This window comes from Micrasema longulum, unplaced genomic scaffold (genome assembly GCF_059751315.1).
Source record: "Micrasema longulum isolate JH-2025_06_02 unplaced genomic scaffold, ASM5975131v1 h1tg002250l, whole genome shotgun sequence".
Taxonomy (NCBI): domain Eukaryota; kingdom Metazoa; phylum Arthropoda; class Insecta; order Trichoptera; family Brachycentridae; genus Micrasema; species Micrasema longulum.
Genome location: NW_028279408.1, coordinates 7239 through 26096, shown reverse-complemented (window position 1 = coordinate 26096; position 18858 = coordinate 7239). Strand labels below are relative to the sequence as shown.

General features: G+C 42.6%; 1 protein-coding gene across 1 annotated transcript; it reads right to left on the bottom strand.

The window, feature by feature from the left end:
* Nucleotides 1–1991: 1991 nt before the first annotated feature.
* LOC148272665 (uncharacterized) lies at nt 1992–7286 on the bottom strand. The gene is made up of 2 exons (XM_088239745.1): nt 4997–7286; nt 1992–4315 (listed from the first exon to the last, which is right to left on the bottom strand). Exons 1-2 carry the CDS (start codon nt 7284–7286, stop codon nt 1992–1994), a joined length of 4614 nt encoding a protein of 1537 aa, XP_088095871.1.
* Nucleotides 7287–18858: the final 11572 nt, after the last annotated feature.

Below are 18858 nucleotides of genomic sequence, written 5' to 3'. Positions count from 1 at the left end.
AATATATATATATATAGTTGGATAATTTATAAAGCGCCATTTTTGTGAAAATCACCTCAAGGGCGCTGTACAATTAATAAATATCCCAGTACGTCTTGCAGCTACAGAGCGCATGGACGGTTGGGATTCTAGTTCCTCGTTTTCAATTAAGATCGATAAAAAATTATAACAGATAGGAGCTAGATTACAGGACGTCTTGCAGCTACAGAGCGCATAGACAGTTAGAAATTTAGCCCCCATTTACACATTTTAAAAATTGACAAATAAATTAAGGTTATTAAAAAATAATAATAATATGAATAATAAAAAGGAGTAAGATTACAACACGCCTTGCAGCTACTAAGCGCATGGACGATTGGAATTCTAGACCCCGTTTACAAAATTTAGGTATTTTAAAAGTTGATATATGAAAGCTAGATAACCAATCATCGTGCAGCTACAAAGCGCATGGACGAGAGGAATTCCAGCAAAGTTAAAACAATATCAATAAATTTATAAAAAATAGAGTATAGTAGTAAATTGGTCAAATGTAAGTAATATGCTAATGATCATAGTAATTTTATTACATGTAACAAAATACACTATAAAACTGTGAAATAAATTCAATTCCCCGTAGCTCTGAACTTCTTGATTGGCTAATAGTTGAAGTTGTTTATCGATTGTTCAAAATCAACTGATTATTTTTTTCATTTTTTTTATACGTAAAACAACTTTCTTATTCTAACAAAAGTTTTAAAAAAACCTGTCAAATAGCACGCGAAAAGTTGAAACCAGCAATGGTCAAAGCAGCGAAAGTGCCCTACTAACCTCACGCCATTGGCCGATTCAAATTTCAATTTGAAACTAGTTCTAGAACGAATCTTAAATTCGATCTGGAGAATAAATTTAAATATAACTGCGTATCATCTTCCGCTTTGGTTTTTTAATAATTGATATAAAATATTGATATAAAATGGATAGTAGAGCTAGGTAGAAGTAAAATGGATTGTCTCATTCGCCCATACCAATGCTGAATCAACTGCTCCACAACTGTATAGCTTATGTTAGGTTTTTGTTGTTTTCATTGTGCGTTTTGTAATATAAATAATATAGATGTACATAAATACTATACACGACACCTCGCCGTGCATACAGTTGAACTGTAGATAGGAGGTGGCTTGGAGCTGCTATTTGACCGGCTATCGGGTGATAGCTTTCTTCAGGCTTCAGTTTTCTTCTTCAGAAGGGCAGGCGGCGACATCAGAGGCGGAGAGGGCGTAGATATAATAAAACGCAGTCTTGGTTATACACTATACACACTTTATTCAATAAAAATACAGAGGTTCTATCAAGTAATTTGTACCGTGCCGCAGTCGGGCACGGTACGAGACAGCATACATAAGCCGCAAGGGAGAGCGAGAAGGGGTCGGACTTTCCCGGCTTACGCCGTAGCACGCTCTCCTATTGGCTGGACAATTTCAGATATTGTTTTTACACGTATGCTTATAAGATAAACTAACTCCCTCGAGATGAGTTTTACATGTAAAGGGAGTATGTAGGCCTCTTCCCCGTATCTTATTTAATGTAGAAATGATACAGGGAAAGGTCCCACATACTGAGAAAAAGGGTGACATGAGTTTTAGAGGATTTGACAGGGTCTGATTCCCCGCAATCTGATACAAATATGTGGCTAGGGTCTCGATATCCTAACTTCTGCCCCTGCGAGTGACATAATTAACCGTCTTTATTTTAGGGGCAGCTAGTTAGATTACAAATCGAGACTCCTAGCCGAAAATAAACATAAAAACATGATATACAAATATTAACCTAAAAACACTGGCACCGCACACTCTCGTCCGAGCGCCATTCGTCGCCCTAGCGGCCACTCGGGAAGCTTCAGTCGTGGCCGGGGGTTCGACCGTCTCTCCGCGGTCATTCCGTCCATTTTCCCCGTGCAGCTACCATCTCCGCCTGGGCGCCCGCAAAAGGGCCGCTCGGCTTGGTGTCGGTGCCTAACGTTTGGCGCTCGTTCGCCGCGTCACAGGCCGTGTTGTACGTTGTATTATCGCACGCGCGGCGATGTCCGATACACTCCCCCCGGTGTCGCGCAGTCGGCACCTGCTGGTCCCGCATCGGGCCTCGCCGCCGCGTGGCGCTGTCTTCCGGGCGCTGTCATCAGTGGGGCGTAGCAGGACCGCGATCTTGACCGTGGGTCTTGTGTACTCGCCCGTGGAGGTCCGCACCCTGACGGCTCGCACCTGGCCGTCCTTCCCGGGCATGGTTCCCGTGACGACTCCCCGTGGCCATTGGTTCCGTGGCATCGCGGGATCGGTGATCACTACCACGTCTCCAACTTGCAGGGGAGTGGCCGCGATGCGCCATTTCTGACGTCCGCCCAGGCCTGGCAGGTACTCGCGCATCCATCGGCGCCAGAAAGCATCCGCCATCTTCTGGGCTATGCGCCATTGTTTGCGCAAACACACGTTCTCCGGCGCTTCGCTGTAATCCGCGAGGCAAGGCATGCCCCCGGATGACCCAATTAAAAAGTGATTCGGAGTTAAAGGAGCTCCGTCACGAGGGTCTACTGTCACGTGCGTCAGCGGACGGCTGTTGACCGAGAATTCAGCCTCGGCTAGCGCCGTCCGTAACGTCTCTTCTCTAGGCGCTTGCTCTCTCAGTATAGCAAACAGCGCCCTCTTAATGGAACGAACTAATCGTTCCCATGCCCCTCCCATGTGCGGGGATGAAGGAGGGATAAACTTCCACTCAATCTTCATAGTGCTCATTTCATCTAGCACTTTCTTGTCCTCGGCTACGTCTCGGAAGGCAGCGGCCATCTCTTTATCGGCCCCGCGAAAATTTGTCCCGTTGTCAGAGTACAAGACAGACGGGTGTCCTCTTCTGGCGGCCATCCGCCGGATGGCTTGGATCGTCGAGTCGGTGCTCAGTGACGTCACCAACTCAATGTGTACGGCCCTGGTTGTGAGACACGTAAACAAGGCCCCGTACCTCTTCTCTTTCCGCCGTCCCATGGTCACGTGTAGCGGTCCAAACAGATCCACTCCGCAATGCGTGAAGGCGCGCATGTGATGTGCCAATCTCGCCGGCGGAAGACGTCCCATCAAAGGCGGTTGCGGTCGCGCACGATCGTTCTTACACTTCTGGCAGTTAGCTACAATCCATCGAAGCTTTGTGCGTATTCTCATCACGTAGAAATCTTGACGCACATCTGCCATAGTCCTCTCAGTGCTTCCGTGATAGCACATCTCATGCCGGTGTCTCAGCATCAGTTGTACGTACAGCTGCGCGGCGTCTAATATTATCGGGAATCCAATATTTTCCCGTACGCCGCTGGCCGCGTATAACCGCGTTCCCATCCTCACCAGTCCGGTGTCGTCTAGCCGGGGCGTGAGGGCATGCAGGCGGCTGCCTCTGGGTAGCGACTCCCCCCGCTTTAGGGCTGTTATGTCGCTGCCAAAGGCGTCGTTTTGCGTTCGCCTGATCCACAATCGCTCAGCGGCTATACACTCCTTTGCGGTTAGGTATTTTCCCACGCATTCTGGGGCGGCACGGCGGCATCGATTCACAAACCGCAGGCACCATGCCGTGGCACGTATAAGCCGTCTCCACGAGCTAAACCGTGCGGCGTCTGGCAGCGCCGCTTGTAACGCGGTGACTATGCGTTCGGCGCGCTTTGCTTCCATGACGGCGATGTCGGGCTGCAGGCCGCGTCCCTTGTGATGCGGCCATTCGCCCTCCTCCCCAGTCAGGAAGGCCGGTCCCCCGAACCAGGCTCCCTGAGGTGTAAGATCAGGCGCGTTGAGGTCCCTGGTGGCAGCATCCGCGGGATTCATCTTAGTCGGAACCCACCGCCACTCTTTCGGGTGAGATAACTCATCTATCTCCCCGAGGCGATGGGCCACGAACGGCGAGAACGCACGGCTGTCGTTTCGTACCCAGCACAGTACTGTCGCCGAGTCCGTCCAATAGACTGTCCTCCCCACAGTGACGTCACTCTCCCGCTTGATGGTGTCTGCCAGTCTCACGGCCATTAGCGCCGCTTGCAGCTCCAGTCGAGGTATTGATAGAGCTCGCAAGGGGCTAACTTTAACTTTACTGCCCACGAACCGTACATGTCTATTACGGTCCGTCTTTTCCACAAAATACGCTACTGCGCACCCCGCCAGTTCGGAGGCATCGCAGAATACGTGTAGTTCCACCCGACTGGTGCGATTTTCTATACACCGCCGGGGTATAGAGCTCTCTGTGCGCTCCACACAGGCTCTCCATTCGGCCCATTTTTCTTGATGGGTCGGCAGGATGACGTCATCCCATCCTATTCCCGATCGCCATACTGCTTGTAATAATATTTTCGGGCGTACCGTAACACACCCTAGAAAACCGAGCGGATCGAATATGCTCATTACCGCGCTCAGTAATTGTCTTTTAGTGGGCCACTCATGTGCGCTTAACGCTATTGTCTTATTAAATTGAAACACAAATCGATCACTGACTGGGTCCCATTTAACACCGAGTACTCGCTCCAAGTACTCACTACCGTTCACTATTATCTCGCGAGCGTCCGTGGCGCGCAAATTATCCGCGGTGGTACGTAGCACTTCACCGTCATTTGAGGACCAATTCGTCAATTGGAATCCTCCCCGTCTTAATATTTCACTTGTTTGATCTCTTAACTGAATAGCTTGTTCCGTAGTATCCACCGCGGCAAGATAATCGTCCATATAAAAATTGTTTTCCACTGCGCGCGCCGCCTCCGGAAATTCACTCGCGTTTACACAGGCTAACTTATTTTTCACATATTGCGCACTTGTCGGTGAGCACGCGGCGCCAAAGGTCATCGAGGTCATCACCATTGTTTTAATCTCGGCGTCGGGTCGCTCCCTCCACAAAAACATCTGAGCTCCTTGATCGGCGGGGCGGATTTTTATCCGTAGAAACATATCTTTTATGTCCGCCGCAAGCGCTATGCGGCCTTCTCTGAAGCGTAATATGTTACCCCATAGCGAGGTCAGCATGTCAGGGCCGGTGAGTAGTTTGTCGTTCAACGAAACTCCACGGCATCGGCTGGCCGCGTCGAAGACGACTCGCAGCTTTCCCGGCTTGTTCACATTTACTACGCCGAAATGGGCTAAGTACCACTTCCGCGGGAAACGAGCGATCTCTATCGGCGTAACTTCCCGGGCGTAATCCTTCTCGATGTACTCCTTAATTTTCGCGCAATATGCCGCCTTGTAGCTCGGGTCCTTGGCCATCTTGTTCTCGACAGATTTCAGTCTGTTTACTGCGCACTGTCGATTGTCCGGTAACCATATGTTGTCTTCTTTCCATAGAAGACCCGTCTCCCACTGACCGGTTGGCGTTGGTCTGGTGGTTTTCTGTAGAATTTCCATAGCGCGCGTGTCTGTGCTGTTAACACGTGGCCTAGGTTTGACGCCCATAGCGTCCACCGCGTAATTGAGGCGCATTAACTCGTCCATGCGATCCTCTACGCTAGCACTCGTCAGTGTGAGTGTTTTGCTGGCTTTGTTCTGCTTATGATTCACGCATCCGTGCGTGATCCATCCCAGCGACGTCAGAGAGCGTAAATATCTCCCTTTCTCGTTGACTTTCCTAGTCACGATTAAATGAGCGTTGTCCTGCCCAATTAATATTTTCGGTAGCACTTCTTTCATACCGTTTCCCTCCGGAATGCACTGGCGCGGGAGATTTAGACTCGTCATTGTGTTCCCGACGAGCGGGTATCCATTCCCACTTGGCCCACGAATAGTCACTGTGACGCGTCGCGACGCCTTATCCTCGGAACACATATCACTCGCACCATGAATCGTTATCCCGCGCACTCGTCCGGGCGCACCGACACTGTCCGCCAGTTCGGAGTCTATTAAAGTCACATTGGAGCCCTCGTCTAACAGGGCGTAAACGTCGGCACCGTCATTGGGGCCGGTCACGTTCACTTTTATCACTTTGAGCAATACCGGTTGAACTTTTTCGCAGGTGCTCATCACTACATTATCGCGGCCTTCTCGTCGCTGTCCATGTAGTGTCCTATGATGCGTATAGCGACACTCTTCTATACCGCACTTCTTAGCCGCCGGGCATTTACCGGCTAAATGTTTATGCCTCAGACACGAGAAACATAAACCCTTTTCGCGAACAATTTCCCATCGGCCCGCTACCGATTTCGCTAAAAACTCGCGACACTTTTCACTTTTGTGCGGGCGATTGCACACTCCGCACTCGTCCCTTGTCTCGGTTGGCGCGGACACTGTATACACATTGTTCTTTGTTTTCTTTTTGGGAAAAAACGACCCCGCGTCCATTCCACCGGCGCTCATTGACGTCTGAGCGATCTCGCTAAGCCAGCAAGAAAATTCCTTCACGGTGGCGCGTTCGTCTCTGTCCCTCGGTAAGGTGTACCACCACAGAGCCCGCATCGCTAGCGGGATCTTGGCCACCATCTCGTTCAGTAGCTGCGGTGATGATAGGCAGCTCGAGTTCCTTGTCCGCTCCAGAGTGGCGACCATGTTCCTCAGGGCCACGGATAACTCAACTATCCCGGTTGAGTTGGGGCTCTCCACTATGGCGGGTAGGCGGCGCGCTTTCTCCAGCATGTGCGCCGTCACAATCTCCTCGTGGCCGAACTGCAGTTCCAGGGTTTCCATGATGAGGTCCGTATTCTGAGGATCCACCATCAGGGAGGAAACCGCCTCCTTGGCGGCCCCTTTCAGCGCACGTTGTAGTCGGAGCAGGTTTTCCGGCGTCGTCAGCCGGCAGACTTCCGTAGACCTCGTATATTGGGCCTTGAAGGCAGGCCATTCCAGTGGGTCTCCTTCGAAGGCGGGCAATTCCTTTGCCGTAGATTGGCGCGCCAACAGCGCCTCCATTTTTCCATCGTCGCCATCGTGTGATCGTGGGCTCCCCGTTGATCCTCCACGTAGCGCGGTGGCCATCTCGGTGATCGCCGCAGCCATCTGCGCGATCGGGTCCGAAGAGCGGCGTACCCAGTCTCCGGTTTGTCTCTCTGCCACCCCAGCTCGTCCGCTGGGGCCCGCATCTGCCCTAGGAGATTCCATTGGGGGTCCAGGTGCGGTCGGTGTCTTCTCAGAGCGCCTCAGGGCGGCGCGCAGTTTCGCAACTTCAGCCTGCAGAAGTTCGACGGTGTCCTCCTCGGAAACCTCCTGTGACGACGCCTCGGTACCCGTCACCGTGGATACGACGTCGGCAGGGGGGGTGACATCAGAGGTTTTCTCGGCGGAGCCTTTTCCAGAGCGAAGTGAAGGCGTCATCTTCCACTGGGATGTGGCGTCCGTATAGCAGCTCCGATCCGGTGAAACGAAGGACCACAACTATATACACGACACCTCGCCGTGCATACAGTTGAACTGTAGATAGGAGGTGGCTTGGAGCTGCTATTTGACCGGCTATCGGGTGATAGCTTTCTTCAGGCTTCAGTTTTCTTCTTCAGAAGGGCAGGCGGCGACATCAGAGGCGGAGAGGGCGTAGATATAATAAAACGCAGTCTTGGTTATACACTATACACACTTTATTCAATAAAAATACAGAGGTTCTATCAAGTAATTTGTACCGTGCCGCAGTCGGGCACGGTACGAGACAGCATACATAAGCCGCAAGGGAGAGCGAGAAGGGGTCGGACTTTCCCGGCTTACGCCGTAGCACGCTCTCCTATTGGCTGGACAATTTCAGATATTGTTTTTACACGTATGCTTATAAGATAAACTAACTCCCTCGAGATGAGTTTTACATGTAAAGGGAGTATGTAGGCCTCTTCCCCGTATCTTATTTAATGTAGAAATGATACAGGGAAAGGTCCCACATACTGAGAAAAAGGGTGACATGAGTTTTAGAGGATTTGACAGGGTCTGATTCCCCGCAATCTGATACAAATATGTGGCTAGGGTCTCGATATCCTAACTTCTGCCCCTGCGAGTGACATAATTAACCGTCTTTATTTTAGGGGCAGCTAGTTAGATTACAAATCGAGACTCCTAGCCGAAAATAAACATAAAAACATGATATACAAATATTAACCTAAAAACACTGGCACCGCACACTCTCGTCCGAGCGCCATTCGTCGCCCTAGCGGCCACTCGGGAAGCTTCAGTCGTGGCCGGGGGTTCGACCGTCTCTCCGCGGTCATTCCGTCCATTTTCCCCGTGCAGCTACCATCTCCGCCTGGGCGCCCGCAAAAGGGCCGCTCGGCTTGGTGTCGGTGCCTAACGTTTGGCGCTCGTTCGCCGCGTCACAGGCCGTGTTGTACGTTGTATTATCGCACGCGCGGCGATGTCCGATACAAATACCTTGTTTTTAAAACTGTCTGAATATTTGTTAATTATGTTTGTTTTTTAAGTTAGTCTTCTTTGTTTATTCTCAAATGTAATTTAAAAAAAACTAAATTGTTAAGTGTCCTCGGCACGGGAAACCCCGGTGAGGTCACATTATTTTTATTATTAATTATAGTTTGTAAGAGTAAAATATGAATAAATAAATATATTATAAATCGCACAATACAAGAACAAAAACATAACACAAACTATAAATTTGTTGAGCAGGTGATTCAATATTTTCCTTTGTCCAAAAGTGGTATTAGTTTGTATTTGTTTAAGTTGTCTTTGTGTTGAGGATCTAGTGATTATATAATTATTTGTTTGTGATGTATTGTATGTCTTTCATTTGAGTAAGAATAGTTTTTGAATCTGTAAGTGAGTATTGTTTTAGCGTATAATTGTTTTGGTGTCATAAGTTGTGATTTGTGGAATATTTCTTCAGTAGATATCTGTATCGGGACTTTGAGCATTATTTTAATTATATACTGTGGGTATAAATAAATTAAATATAAGCATAAATAGGTGGTGTTTAAAACTGTATGTACATTTTGTTATTTCTTTATGTATACTTAGTCTTCTTTGTATATTCTTACGTGTATTTTTTTTTCTCAGAAGCTTATTGAAATACGAAAGAGATATAAGTAAATTTTGAAGTCGAATTAAATTATAAAACTGAAAATTTTCCGATTTGGAAAATCAGATTCAAAACTGAAAATTTCGTTAATTGAGTTAACACAGTCGTCCAGGGCTCTAGTTTTAATATTTTTAAAATAATGAAAAACTAGATTTACATTACGGTACAAAATAAACAATTTTTATTTCCCTGTTCCAATTATTATACCCGGCAGTGTATAAACCTCTCTTCCTTGCACCAATAAAATAACACATCACAATCTCTATCGCTGTCCCTTTTTTACCGTTCACTTTAAAAACTAGTTCTTCGCTCTCTTTCCAACGCGTGTGAAGCTGTAAATGAACGTATCGCTGTCTCATGGCGGCTCTACATGCTGGCCAATACGCTGGCCAGTTCGCTGGCGCGCGTATCGGCGACGAAATCGCTAAACTGCGCACACGCTGGCGAGTCGTTCAGCACCTGTCAGAGCGGGCCAATGTGCGGACGTCCAAGCGCACAAATAATAGCGTACTAAAAGCTGGGTCAGCGTGTGGATGCGATGACCAGCGCTCAGACAGCGCCCTCTAATGTGTGTTGAAAAACCGACAACAGAGAAATCACGCGTCAGCCACAATTAGCACCCTCTAGACGTTAGCCAATGCATTGACCAATAATTGGCCAGTACGTTGGAAATTTTTATTTATTTCGAATACAAACAGATGTACAGTTAAATGAATGTAAATAAAAACTATACAAAATGTATACATAGTAGGGCCTGCCATCCAATAATCTGTACTCACTAAATTAAACTACAATAAAGCGACGACGGTTTAACACCTATATTAAGAATAAATATACTTTATATTCAAATGAAAGAAATAAGGACAAAACAAGGAGATTGTGAGAAGGAAAAGAAGAAAATTGACAAGAAGTGGTGAAGGATGGTTGAAGGAAGTAGGAGTGGAAAATTGCATTTGATTTAAGGATTGAGAGCAAGTAAAGAGACTACAGACAGAGTCTATTCTCTGTTATTCTGACTCGAGCATATTAGTTCTCTTCTGTACCTATTATATGTAGTGTTCTATATATGAAGACTATTAAAATTCTTGTTAAATTGGTGGAAAATACGTTTTGGCAAACGTGTAAACGGGGGTATCCGTGGCTAGCAGAGCTGGCACACGCGCTGGCACATATACTAGTACGCGATCCATCTGTTGCCGGTTTTTTTTACACACATCAAACACCATTGTCCGGACACTGGTCGTCGAATCCACGCTTTGGCCTAGCTTTTAGTGCGCATTAGGCATGGGTAACTCAATATTATTTTTTGGGCCACAGGTCAGCTCGCAGCTCAAACACTTGAGCTGGGGTTTTGAGTCGGCTCTTAGATCAGCTCAATGGTTCGATGAATTACCGCTAACGCGCTGACTCAGCTGACCTTCAGCATCGCGTACACGTACGAATCAAACGAAACTGATAATAAACCGCTGTGAGCACCGAGCCCCCTATAAGAAGTTTGAGCCGCAGCTCAACAGCTCAAAGCGTTCGAACCGTATTTTTGAACCGGTTTAAAATTGAGTTACCATGCCTGGTACGCCACGAACTACCGGAGAGAGCTCACGCGATTTTTTGTGCGGTTTTGGCGTCCGCACACCCGAATGGACGGTTACTGACACTCGCCAACGTGTGAACAGTTTAGAGATTTCGTTGCCAATAAACGCGTCAGCGTACTGGCCGACGTATTGGCCAGCGTGTAGAACCGCTTTTAGCAACACACTTACGTATTTTATTTCTGTCTCTTTCTTATTCATACGAATGAATAGAATTGGTTATTTTACGTCGCACTCGTGCTATGTCGTAATTTTCCGAGTGCACTAATCGTGTTTTGTCTCGCTCGCGCTTCATAGACGGTAAACAGTCTGTCTCGTTCTGGCGTTTTCCGACCTAACCAACATTCGCTTTTTGAAACGCATCTGTTAAACGGGAGTTTACAGTTTAACTTTTAATCGTAAGTTTCGACGTATTTTTCATACGTAGCTAACTCCGCGGTTTCCGTGAATTAAAAATTACGAAAATAGTAAAAATTACACGTACGTCAAACGTCAAAAATGCTAATTTATTTCATACCAATTCAATGACAGCTTCTTATAAATGAATTAATATAACATTATTACAAATTATGACACATACAGGTTATGTTGATTTCAAAATAATGCAAACAACCAGAAGTAAATATACTTGAATTAATTTCACTTTATTTTATTTATTCAAAACACAAACAGATGTACAGGTTAAATGTTTAAAACATGTACATTTTTTTTCACTTCTTTTACTGTTTTTTTTTAAAGTGGTTTTTCTTTCTACTACGTATTTCACTGGGTTTTTAAACATGTTTTTTTAACTACATTCACATCTCTTTAATTCTTCCAAATACTTTAATTTTTTACGTGGGTTCCAAAGTTCCAACCGTCAATGGGCTCGGTAGCTGCAAGACGTGTTGCAATCAAAATTTAATCATTTTTTTCATTTCACCAAAAAACTAAACTTCACTGTCAATTTAAAAAATAAATGGGGGTAAGATTTCTGACCGTCCATGCGCTCTGTAGCTGCAAGACGTGCTCGGATATTTATTTATTGTACAGCGCCCTTGATTTTTAATACAAAATTAAAAAAAATAATATTAAATCATACAAACAAACCATCACGCCGTTTCCCCGTAGGGGTAGGCAGAGAGGATATAACGCCATATCACTCTGTCTTGGCATACAGACCTCGCTTCCTCTACATTCATACATCTTTTCATGCACGCACGCCGATTATTCCTACTTTTGACATGTTCATCTTCAAGTATTTGATGTACTTGATCGTGCCATGTCTTTCTCGGTCTTCCTCGTTTTCTGCATCCTAGATCCTTTTAGCCGTTCTTTCGTTGTCCATTCGCTCTACTTGTCCAAACCAACGCAGCACCCCTTTCTTGATTCTGTCGGTAATGCATGTGTCAGCCTTACACAGTTCACGGATCTCGGCATTTGTGCACCTATCTTGCACGACTTCACAAAAGCCGACAGACGATAGAGTTGAGGAAATGTGTTCAAACAAAGCAGAATGGAGAATGTTACACAGTGTGTAAAGTGGCCACTTAAACCAGCCAATGACAGGTCATAAGACCTGTAAATGCCTAGACTCCCATATTTCCTTCTCAAAAATGTTTTCCCTCTCTGTTGCAATAAATTCAAATATCAATAACTCCCTAGGGAGGAAATCCAGCCAGTCTGCAAGCATTTGGAAATACTCAAAACATTATTGAAAAAAATTCATGACCACTTTGCATAAATGTGGCTGAATTTTGTTGACAAAGCGTTTAATCTGTAAAATAAATAAATAAATAAATGCGCATGGGTGTATGTACGTATGTGTGTATGTACATGTGTATATATGTGTATATTTATATATATGTGTGTATATATGTGTATGTCTGTATGTATATGAATCAAAATGTGTATCCGAATAAGTTTATATTTTGTTTGTCTGTGCTCTATATTAATTTGTTAACTATTATAATATATTAAAATGTAATTGCCTAGCTTGGAACGGGGTATGTACCCTTGTTAGCTGGGCAAAGTGAACATGGAATTGTATTTTGATAAAGAGTGTGAATAAATAAATAAAAAATAAAAAAATAATAATAATCTCGTGCACGGGTGGTTGCAGGCTTGTTGACATAGACCTTCGATTTCAAATAACCACGTGGCTCAATCACAAATAACTATCGACGTGCTTAAAAACATGCTAAGCATTTGAGCGATCACAATGAACAATAATGAACATACGTAAGTAATCGCAGTCATAAGTCAACGCATGTGTAATCTCTAAGTCAACGCTCGTGTCGGTTTGTTTTTGTTTTACTCGTATATAAATACAGTTCACTGGCAAAAAATCGGCGTTTACTATAAAAATAATACAATATATTGCATTTGCCAAATAGTAAGGAGTATCTAATACAAAAGAGTGAAAATTAAGCTTTTATTGACATTTGGCTTGCTAACCGCCGGCTAAATGCAATGAATCCGCACAGCAGCTGACGGTACCACGACAGAAGAACTACTATGGAGATAGAACAATGGGGAGTGTAGTACCAAAACTGTACAATTTAATACCAGCTGAAAATCGTAAGGAAAAAAACCTAAAAAAATAATCAAAAAATTATTAAAAACAGCAAGTGAAACCAAAGTGTGCATATAAATATATTTTATTCTTCATTTATTACTAAACTATGTACTTACTTATATATTTTTTTTTAATGTCATGTAAACCGCAGACAAGCTTCGGCTTTACGGGCGCAAAAATACAATTGTGTATGTTACTGATTTGTTAAAATAAATAAAACTTTATAATTTTTTTATTTTTTTTAAAGTAGCATGAAAAATAATAAATAAATAAAAATAGCAGTTTTGGAATACTTTCCATATTTACACCGGCAAAATTCAAATATGTGATTGCGCAGCAGGATTATACATCGCGAAACGTAAATATTTTGACATTTAATATTAGGTGTTCACGGATGTTCCGTTGTGATCGCGAATACGATAAACAACCGTGGTGAGAAATCGTTGTCACGTCGCTTATTAGCACGTCGATAGTTATTTGTGATTGAGCCGCTGGCATCTTTTAAAAGTTACCACAAAGAGCTAACGCCATTTATTGAACAAAATCCAACAGTTTGAAGAATGAACGAGATGCGAAAAAGCCGGCAGAATGGGATTTGAACATACTGGTAATATTGATGTACGTTTTTTGACTAGATTTGTGCAGATCAGACCGGGGTTTGATTAGAGTGAGTAGGGAAAACGACAGCCTATAGCAGGAGGCGTGGCTATGCCCAGAGTGATATCATCCGGCCAGGTATAGGCTAGTGGAAAAGCGTACCTGTAACTGTTCGGGTCAACCCGTTCGAGACCTGGGCTATTTTTATTGAGAACGCCATCTAAACAGGGTGTTTTTTAAAACCTGTCACATCCAAAACCACGATGATCAGTATGACCAAGAAGACATATTGGCACGTTAAAATAAATTTTTAAAACGAATAAAAATTTCAAAAATAAAATATTAAAAAAAACAAATGGTCGGTAACTTCTGCAGGGGAGTAACGAGAAGGGGGGAGTCTGACACACCGTTAACTGCGCGGCCGCGCTTCCCCGCTTCTCCCCTGCAGAAGTAAGCAACCATTTGTTATTTTTAATATATAACTTTTACAAATTTTCTTCGTTCTAAATTTTTTTTTAAATATGCCAATATGTCTTCTTGCCCATACTGATCATCGTGGTTTCGGATGTGACAGGGTTTAAAGAACACCCTGTATAATTAATATTCTTATCAATGCAGGCCATGTCGTTGTCCACAATGATGACACGCGTTTAAGACAATATTTTGAGTTTGCCCAAATTTTTGAAGACAAGGACTGGATTCTTAAAGATGCCTACTTAGGCGAAAGCGCTCGTTGGTCAAAATAATATAAAGTAAAACTAAACCATGAAGTTTCATTGATAAGTTTATTTATAATTTTATCATAATCATTGACTATGGAGTTTTATCAAGAAATATCAACAAAAAACATCAATATTATTTGTGATTTGAGTTACAGGTAGATTTTCTACTTGGAAAATGTTGGTCACGGGAGTGAAATGGTTATTAGGAGTTCAGGGCAAAAAAGAGCGCAAATCAGATACGCGTTCATGTAATGAGGTAACGGGTTTACCAAACAGGGTTGGCAAAATTTCAATGAGGAGCTTCAGCCCTACGGGAAATTGGATACAAAAAATTTCTTCTTGCGCGACGTAAAAATTAGAGCATTAAATTGTACGGCAGAATTTCTTGAAAATGTACGAAAAAAATAATAAAAACGCACTACTTTGAATGACGTCACTGGTTCATACGAACCACCCGATGATATGAGAGCTTTGAAGAATATCCGGTTCGGTCACCGTAAAAGAACCAATCGGAAGAACTGTCAGGCCCTTTTCACACATTTTATTTTATTTTTTTATTTATAAATCATATAACACAAAGTATTTTACAAGTAAGTTGAATTACATTCTCAGGAGTTACAACAACTCAATTCGGGACATAAATAATATTAGCATTTAGAAAATAACACATATTGAGAACAACAAAGAAACAAAGCAAGTTTAGCACCTTTATAACTAAATATAGCACAACAATATATACGCCTAAAACCTTTTCTTACATAAGCAGAATGTATATATATATATAAACGCTTTTAAGAATAAAAAATAGTAGTGAATCTACTAAAGGAGATAAGGTCATTAACATCACATGCCATGCAGATGATGCTGCCATAGTGATGATGAGAACATATCCATTTCCAGTTAGTAAACATCCGGATGCCTAAGAAATGTCGTATAGTACAATGAACACATGGATATTGGAAACGTAATTCGGATATACAAAACGTGTGTCAGACCAAATCATGGTGTATACAACAGAGGCGAGGATAGATAGAGAGAAAATAAAAAATACGAAAAACCAAATAACTGCTCAGAACGTCAGAGATGAAAGTACTAAAGGCCTTCGCAGGGAAACACAAAAGAGGCAGAATCTAGAGTCAAGAAGTTAGACGGATTTGCGAGTATCGCACGCAACTACACTGGCTCAGTATCAGGCATAGAAGAAACATTCACATTCTATCACTTCTTCACAATATTTTAAATAATCCCACTTCGCCTGTTTATCTGAGAGAGCTCTTCCAGCCTCTTTCACAACACGGACTATCTTTTCGTTTCAATAACGAGAGAACCCTTTTAATACCCTGTCATCGCTCTAATTTTCTTGCCTCCTCTTTCACAGTAGGTGGTAGCCGCTCGATTGTGGAATAATCTACCCACTAATGTTAGAGACGCCCCTTCTTTATTTACATTTAAGTCAAGATTGAAATGTCACTATCTAAATATTTAAATTGCGTGCGATACTCGGTTATGTGGTCAAATTTGCGATATACAATACATCTTCGCACGAAAAACGTGTTTTTGTGAAGCGTATAACTGGCGCGTGGTCGCTAGCCTACAACATCTCCTTAATTTTTTACACTAAATAAAAAAACGTATTTGCGTTTTTTTTTTTCTGGCTAAGTAGGCTGTCGCGGTGGCAACCCTAACACTCGACAAAACGGCACAAAAACTTGAGTTTTCAAATCGTTCCTATACAACCATTACTTTCACTGTCTGCGGTTGTTGAACGCGGGTTCAGGCACAATCCGCGTTTAAATCCCCGCAAACCTTATGGAATAATCGGGCGATCAAGATCAAACCGCGATTGAGAACGATCGATTCGACGCTAAAAATTTTTTTGCAAAGTATTCAAATATTATTTGTTAATATAAATATGTGTGTGTGGCTGTGCGCGAGCATGTATGTAAAAAGGTGCAATCACCAGCATTCCCCTATCCACGCGCAATGGTGCATAGGGAAATAACTGGAAAGAAACTCATTATTTATTTATTTATTCATACTTTTACATTGTTTGTACTCCTTGAATGAATGAATGAGTTGAATAATGTTCCCTCACTGGAGTGTCCCGTGGCAAGGGAAACATTTTACAAATTGTGAAACTTGCCTTAAAATAGCTATTTAACAAAGTTAACATAATAATAATAACACCGCATCTGAGGACATAAGTCTCCTTGGCGGTGCCCACATACACGGAAAATTTGCTCGTTGTCAAACGAGAAAAGCTGCCCGAAGGAGCTCTCTGAAATCTGGTAGCCTTAGCATCTTTGTGCTGAAAGAAAGTAATCCAGAAGTACATAATACGTACTTCATTGGATTGAGAAGAGAGGGAAGTGAACAAAATAATAACAATAAAAAAAACGTAATTAATCCAATTAACCTAATTATCATTAACATTAATAAACAATAAAAAACTGAAATAATCATAAAAAACATAACCAATTCATATAGACCGATAGAACAAATTTCATAAACAGTACACACATTTTACCTATTTGGCTTGATCCACTCATCGATCCGTGCGCAACCCACCTCCACTATCCATTTTTTAATAGAAATTTTATATTACATTAAAACAAAAAAAATCCCACAACGGAATGGCCTGTGAGTGGGTATCCATTTTACTTTTAATTGAAATAAAGACTCAACAATGTTTGATTATGTCCAAATGCTTGCAGACTGGCTGGATTTTCCTCCCTAGGGAGTTGTTCATATTTAAATTTATTTCAACAGATAGGGAAAAATTTTTGAGAAGGGAATATGGAAGTCTAGGCATTTACAGTGTTCAAACATAGGCAGAATGGTGAATGTTACACAGTGTGTAAAGTGGCCACTTAAACCAGCCAATGACAGGTCATAAGCCCTATAAATGCCTAGACTTCCATATTCCCTTCTCAAAAATTTTTCCCTCTCTGTTGAAATAAATTTAAATATGAACAACTCCCTAGGGAGGAAATCCAGCCAGTCTGCAAGCATTTGGACATAATCAAACATTGTTGAATTACTACCTGGTAAAAGAAGAAGTATAAAAATTGAAAAATTGTTTTCAGGCGTTGCCTAGTAGGTGATTTGGTTCAGCCGGATGAATCTCACCCACGTGATAAAGGTTTCAGCTCTTTTACTTCACAAAAGTCAACAGATGGAAGAGTTGAGGAAATGTGGATGTTCAAACATAGGCAGAATGGTGAATGTTACACAGTGTGTAAAGTGGCCACTTAAACCAGCCAATGACAGGTCATAAGCCCTGTAAATGCCTAGACTTCCATATTCCCTTGTCAAATTTTTTCCCTCTCTGTTGAAATAAATTTAGAAATAAAGACTACTGAGAGAATCCGATAGATATAATAAAAATCGGGTTGTGGTCCTGTGGCTAGTGTCTCGGACTCACGGACCAAAGGTCTGCGGTGCGAATCCCACTCTGCAGCTCTGTACAGTCAACCATTCCTGTCGTAATTTTGTAAAGCAGTAGTTGGTCCGCACACACTCTGCGGTATTGTAGAGAAATGATTCCATGGAAGGTGGAGGCAGTGAGAGTAGATACATAACAAATACCGGTTTTGTATTTAAGGTACTTTAGTTTATAGTTTTATTATTATTTTTAAATGTTACGTATTTTGTTTTCGAGTGATAGTGTTAGATAATGAACTCAATGAAGGTGAGATGATCCGAAAGATCGCTGGGTTGCACAGAAAAATATAATCAAGATAATTTACAAAAAACATAGACTATTTCCTAGTAATAAATTATGCGTAGAGTGGACTCCTTAGTTTTAGAAAATTATTATTATTTCAGTGCCTAAAATATGTTTACTTAAATTGGAAATTGTTTAGTTATAATTTAAATCGTATTAGTAATAGATTCGATAGTGTACTGTCAGTTCCAGGATGCCGAACTATAGTCCTTAAAATATAGCTTGATTAAAATGACAGCTGTCATCTTAATGTCATTAGTGATGGGAAATTATTGATCTTATGAATTTAAAATAGCAAAAAAAAAAACGATATACATATTTTCCTATTCAGATATAGTGCGTCTATTTTCAACGGTAAACAACAGATAGGACAAGACTGGCGTTCCATCCTCTCTGCCTACCACTTCGAGGAAATGACTATAGTAAGTAGCATTACTAATTATTGATGTTAGATATATCATTATTTCTCAAACTTTCAAAACGCTTTTTTACAAACAATTGCTTCGATAATTGCAAGGGGTTCTCAACGAAATATTATTAATCTTTACGTATATAATTCTTCTGTACATGTGATAACACTACACTCCCCCTAAACGGCTTAACCGATTTCCGTGCGGTTTATTGCATAATAACGAGCTTTGTGCTGCGCATGTTTGTAGCTCTTAAAATCTTCAATCTATTTTATTT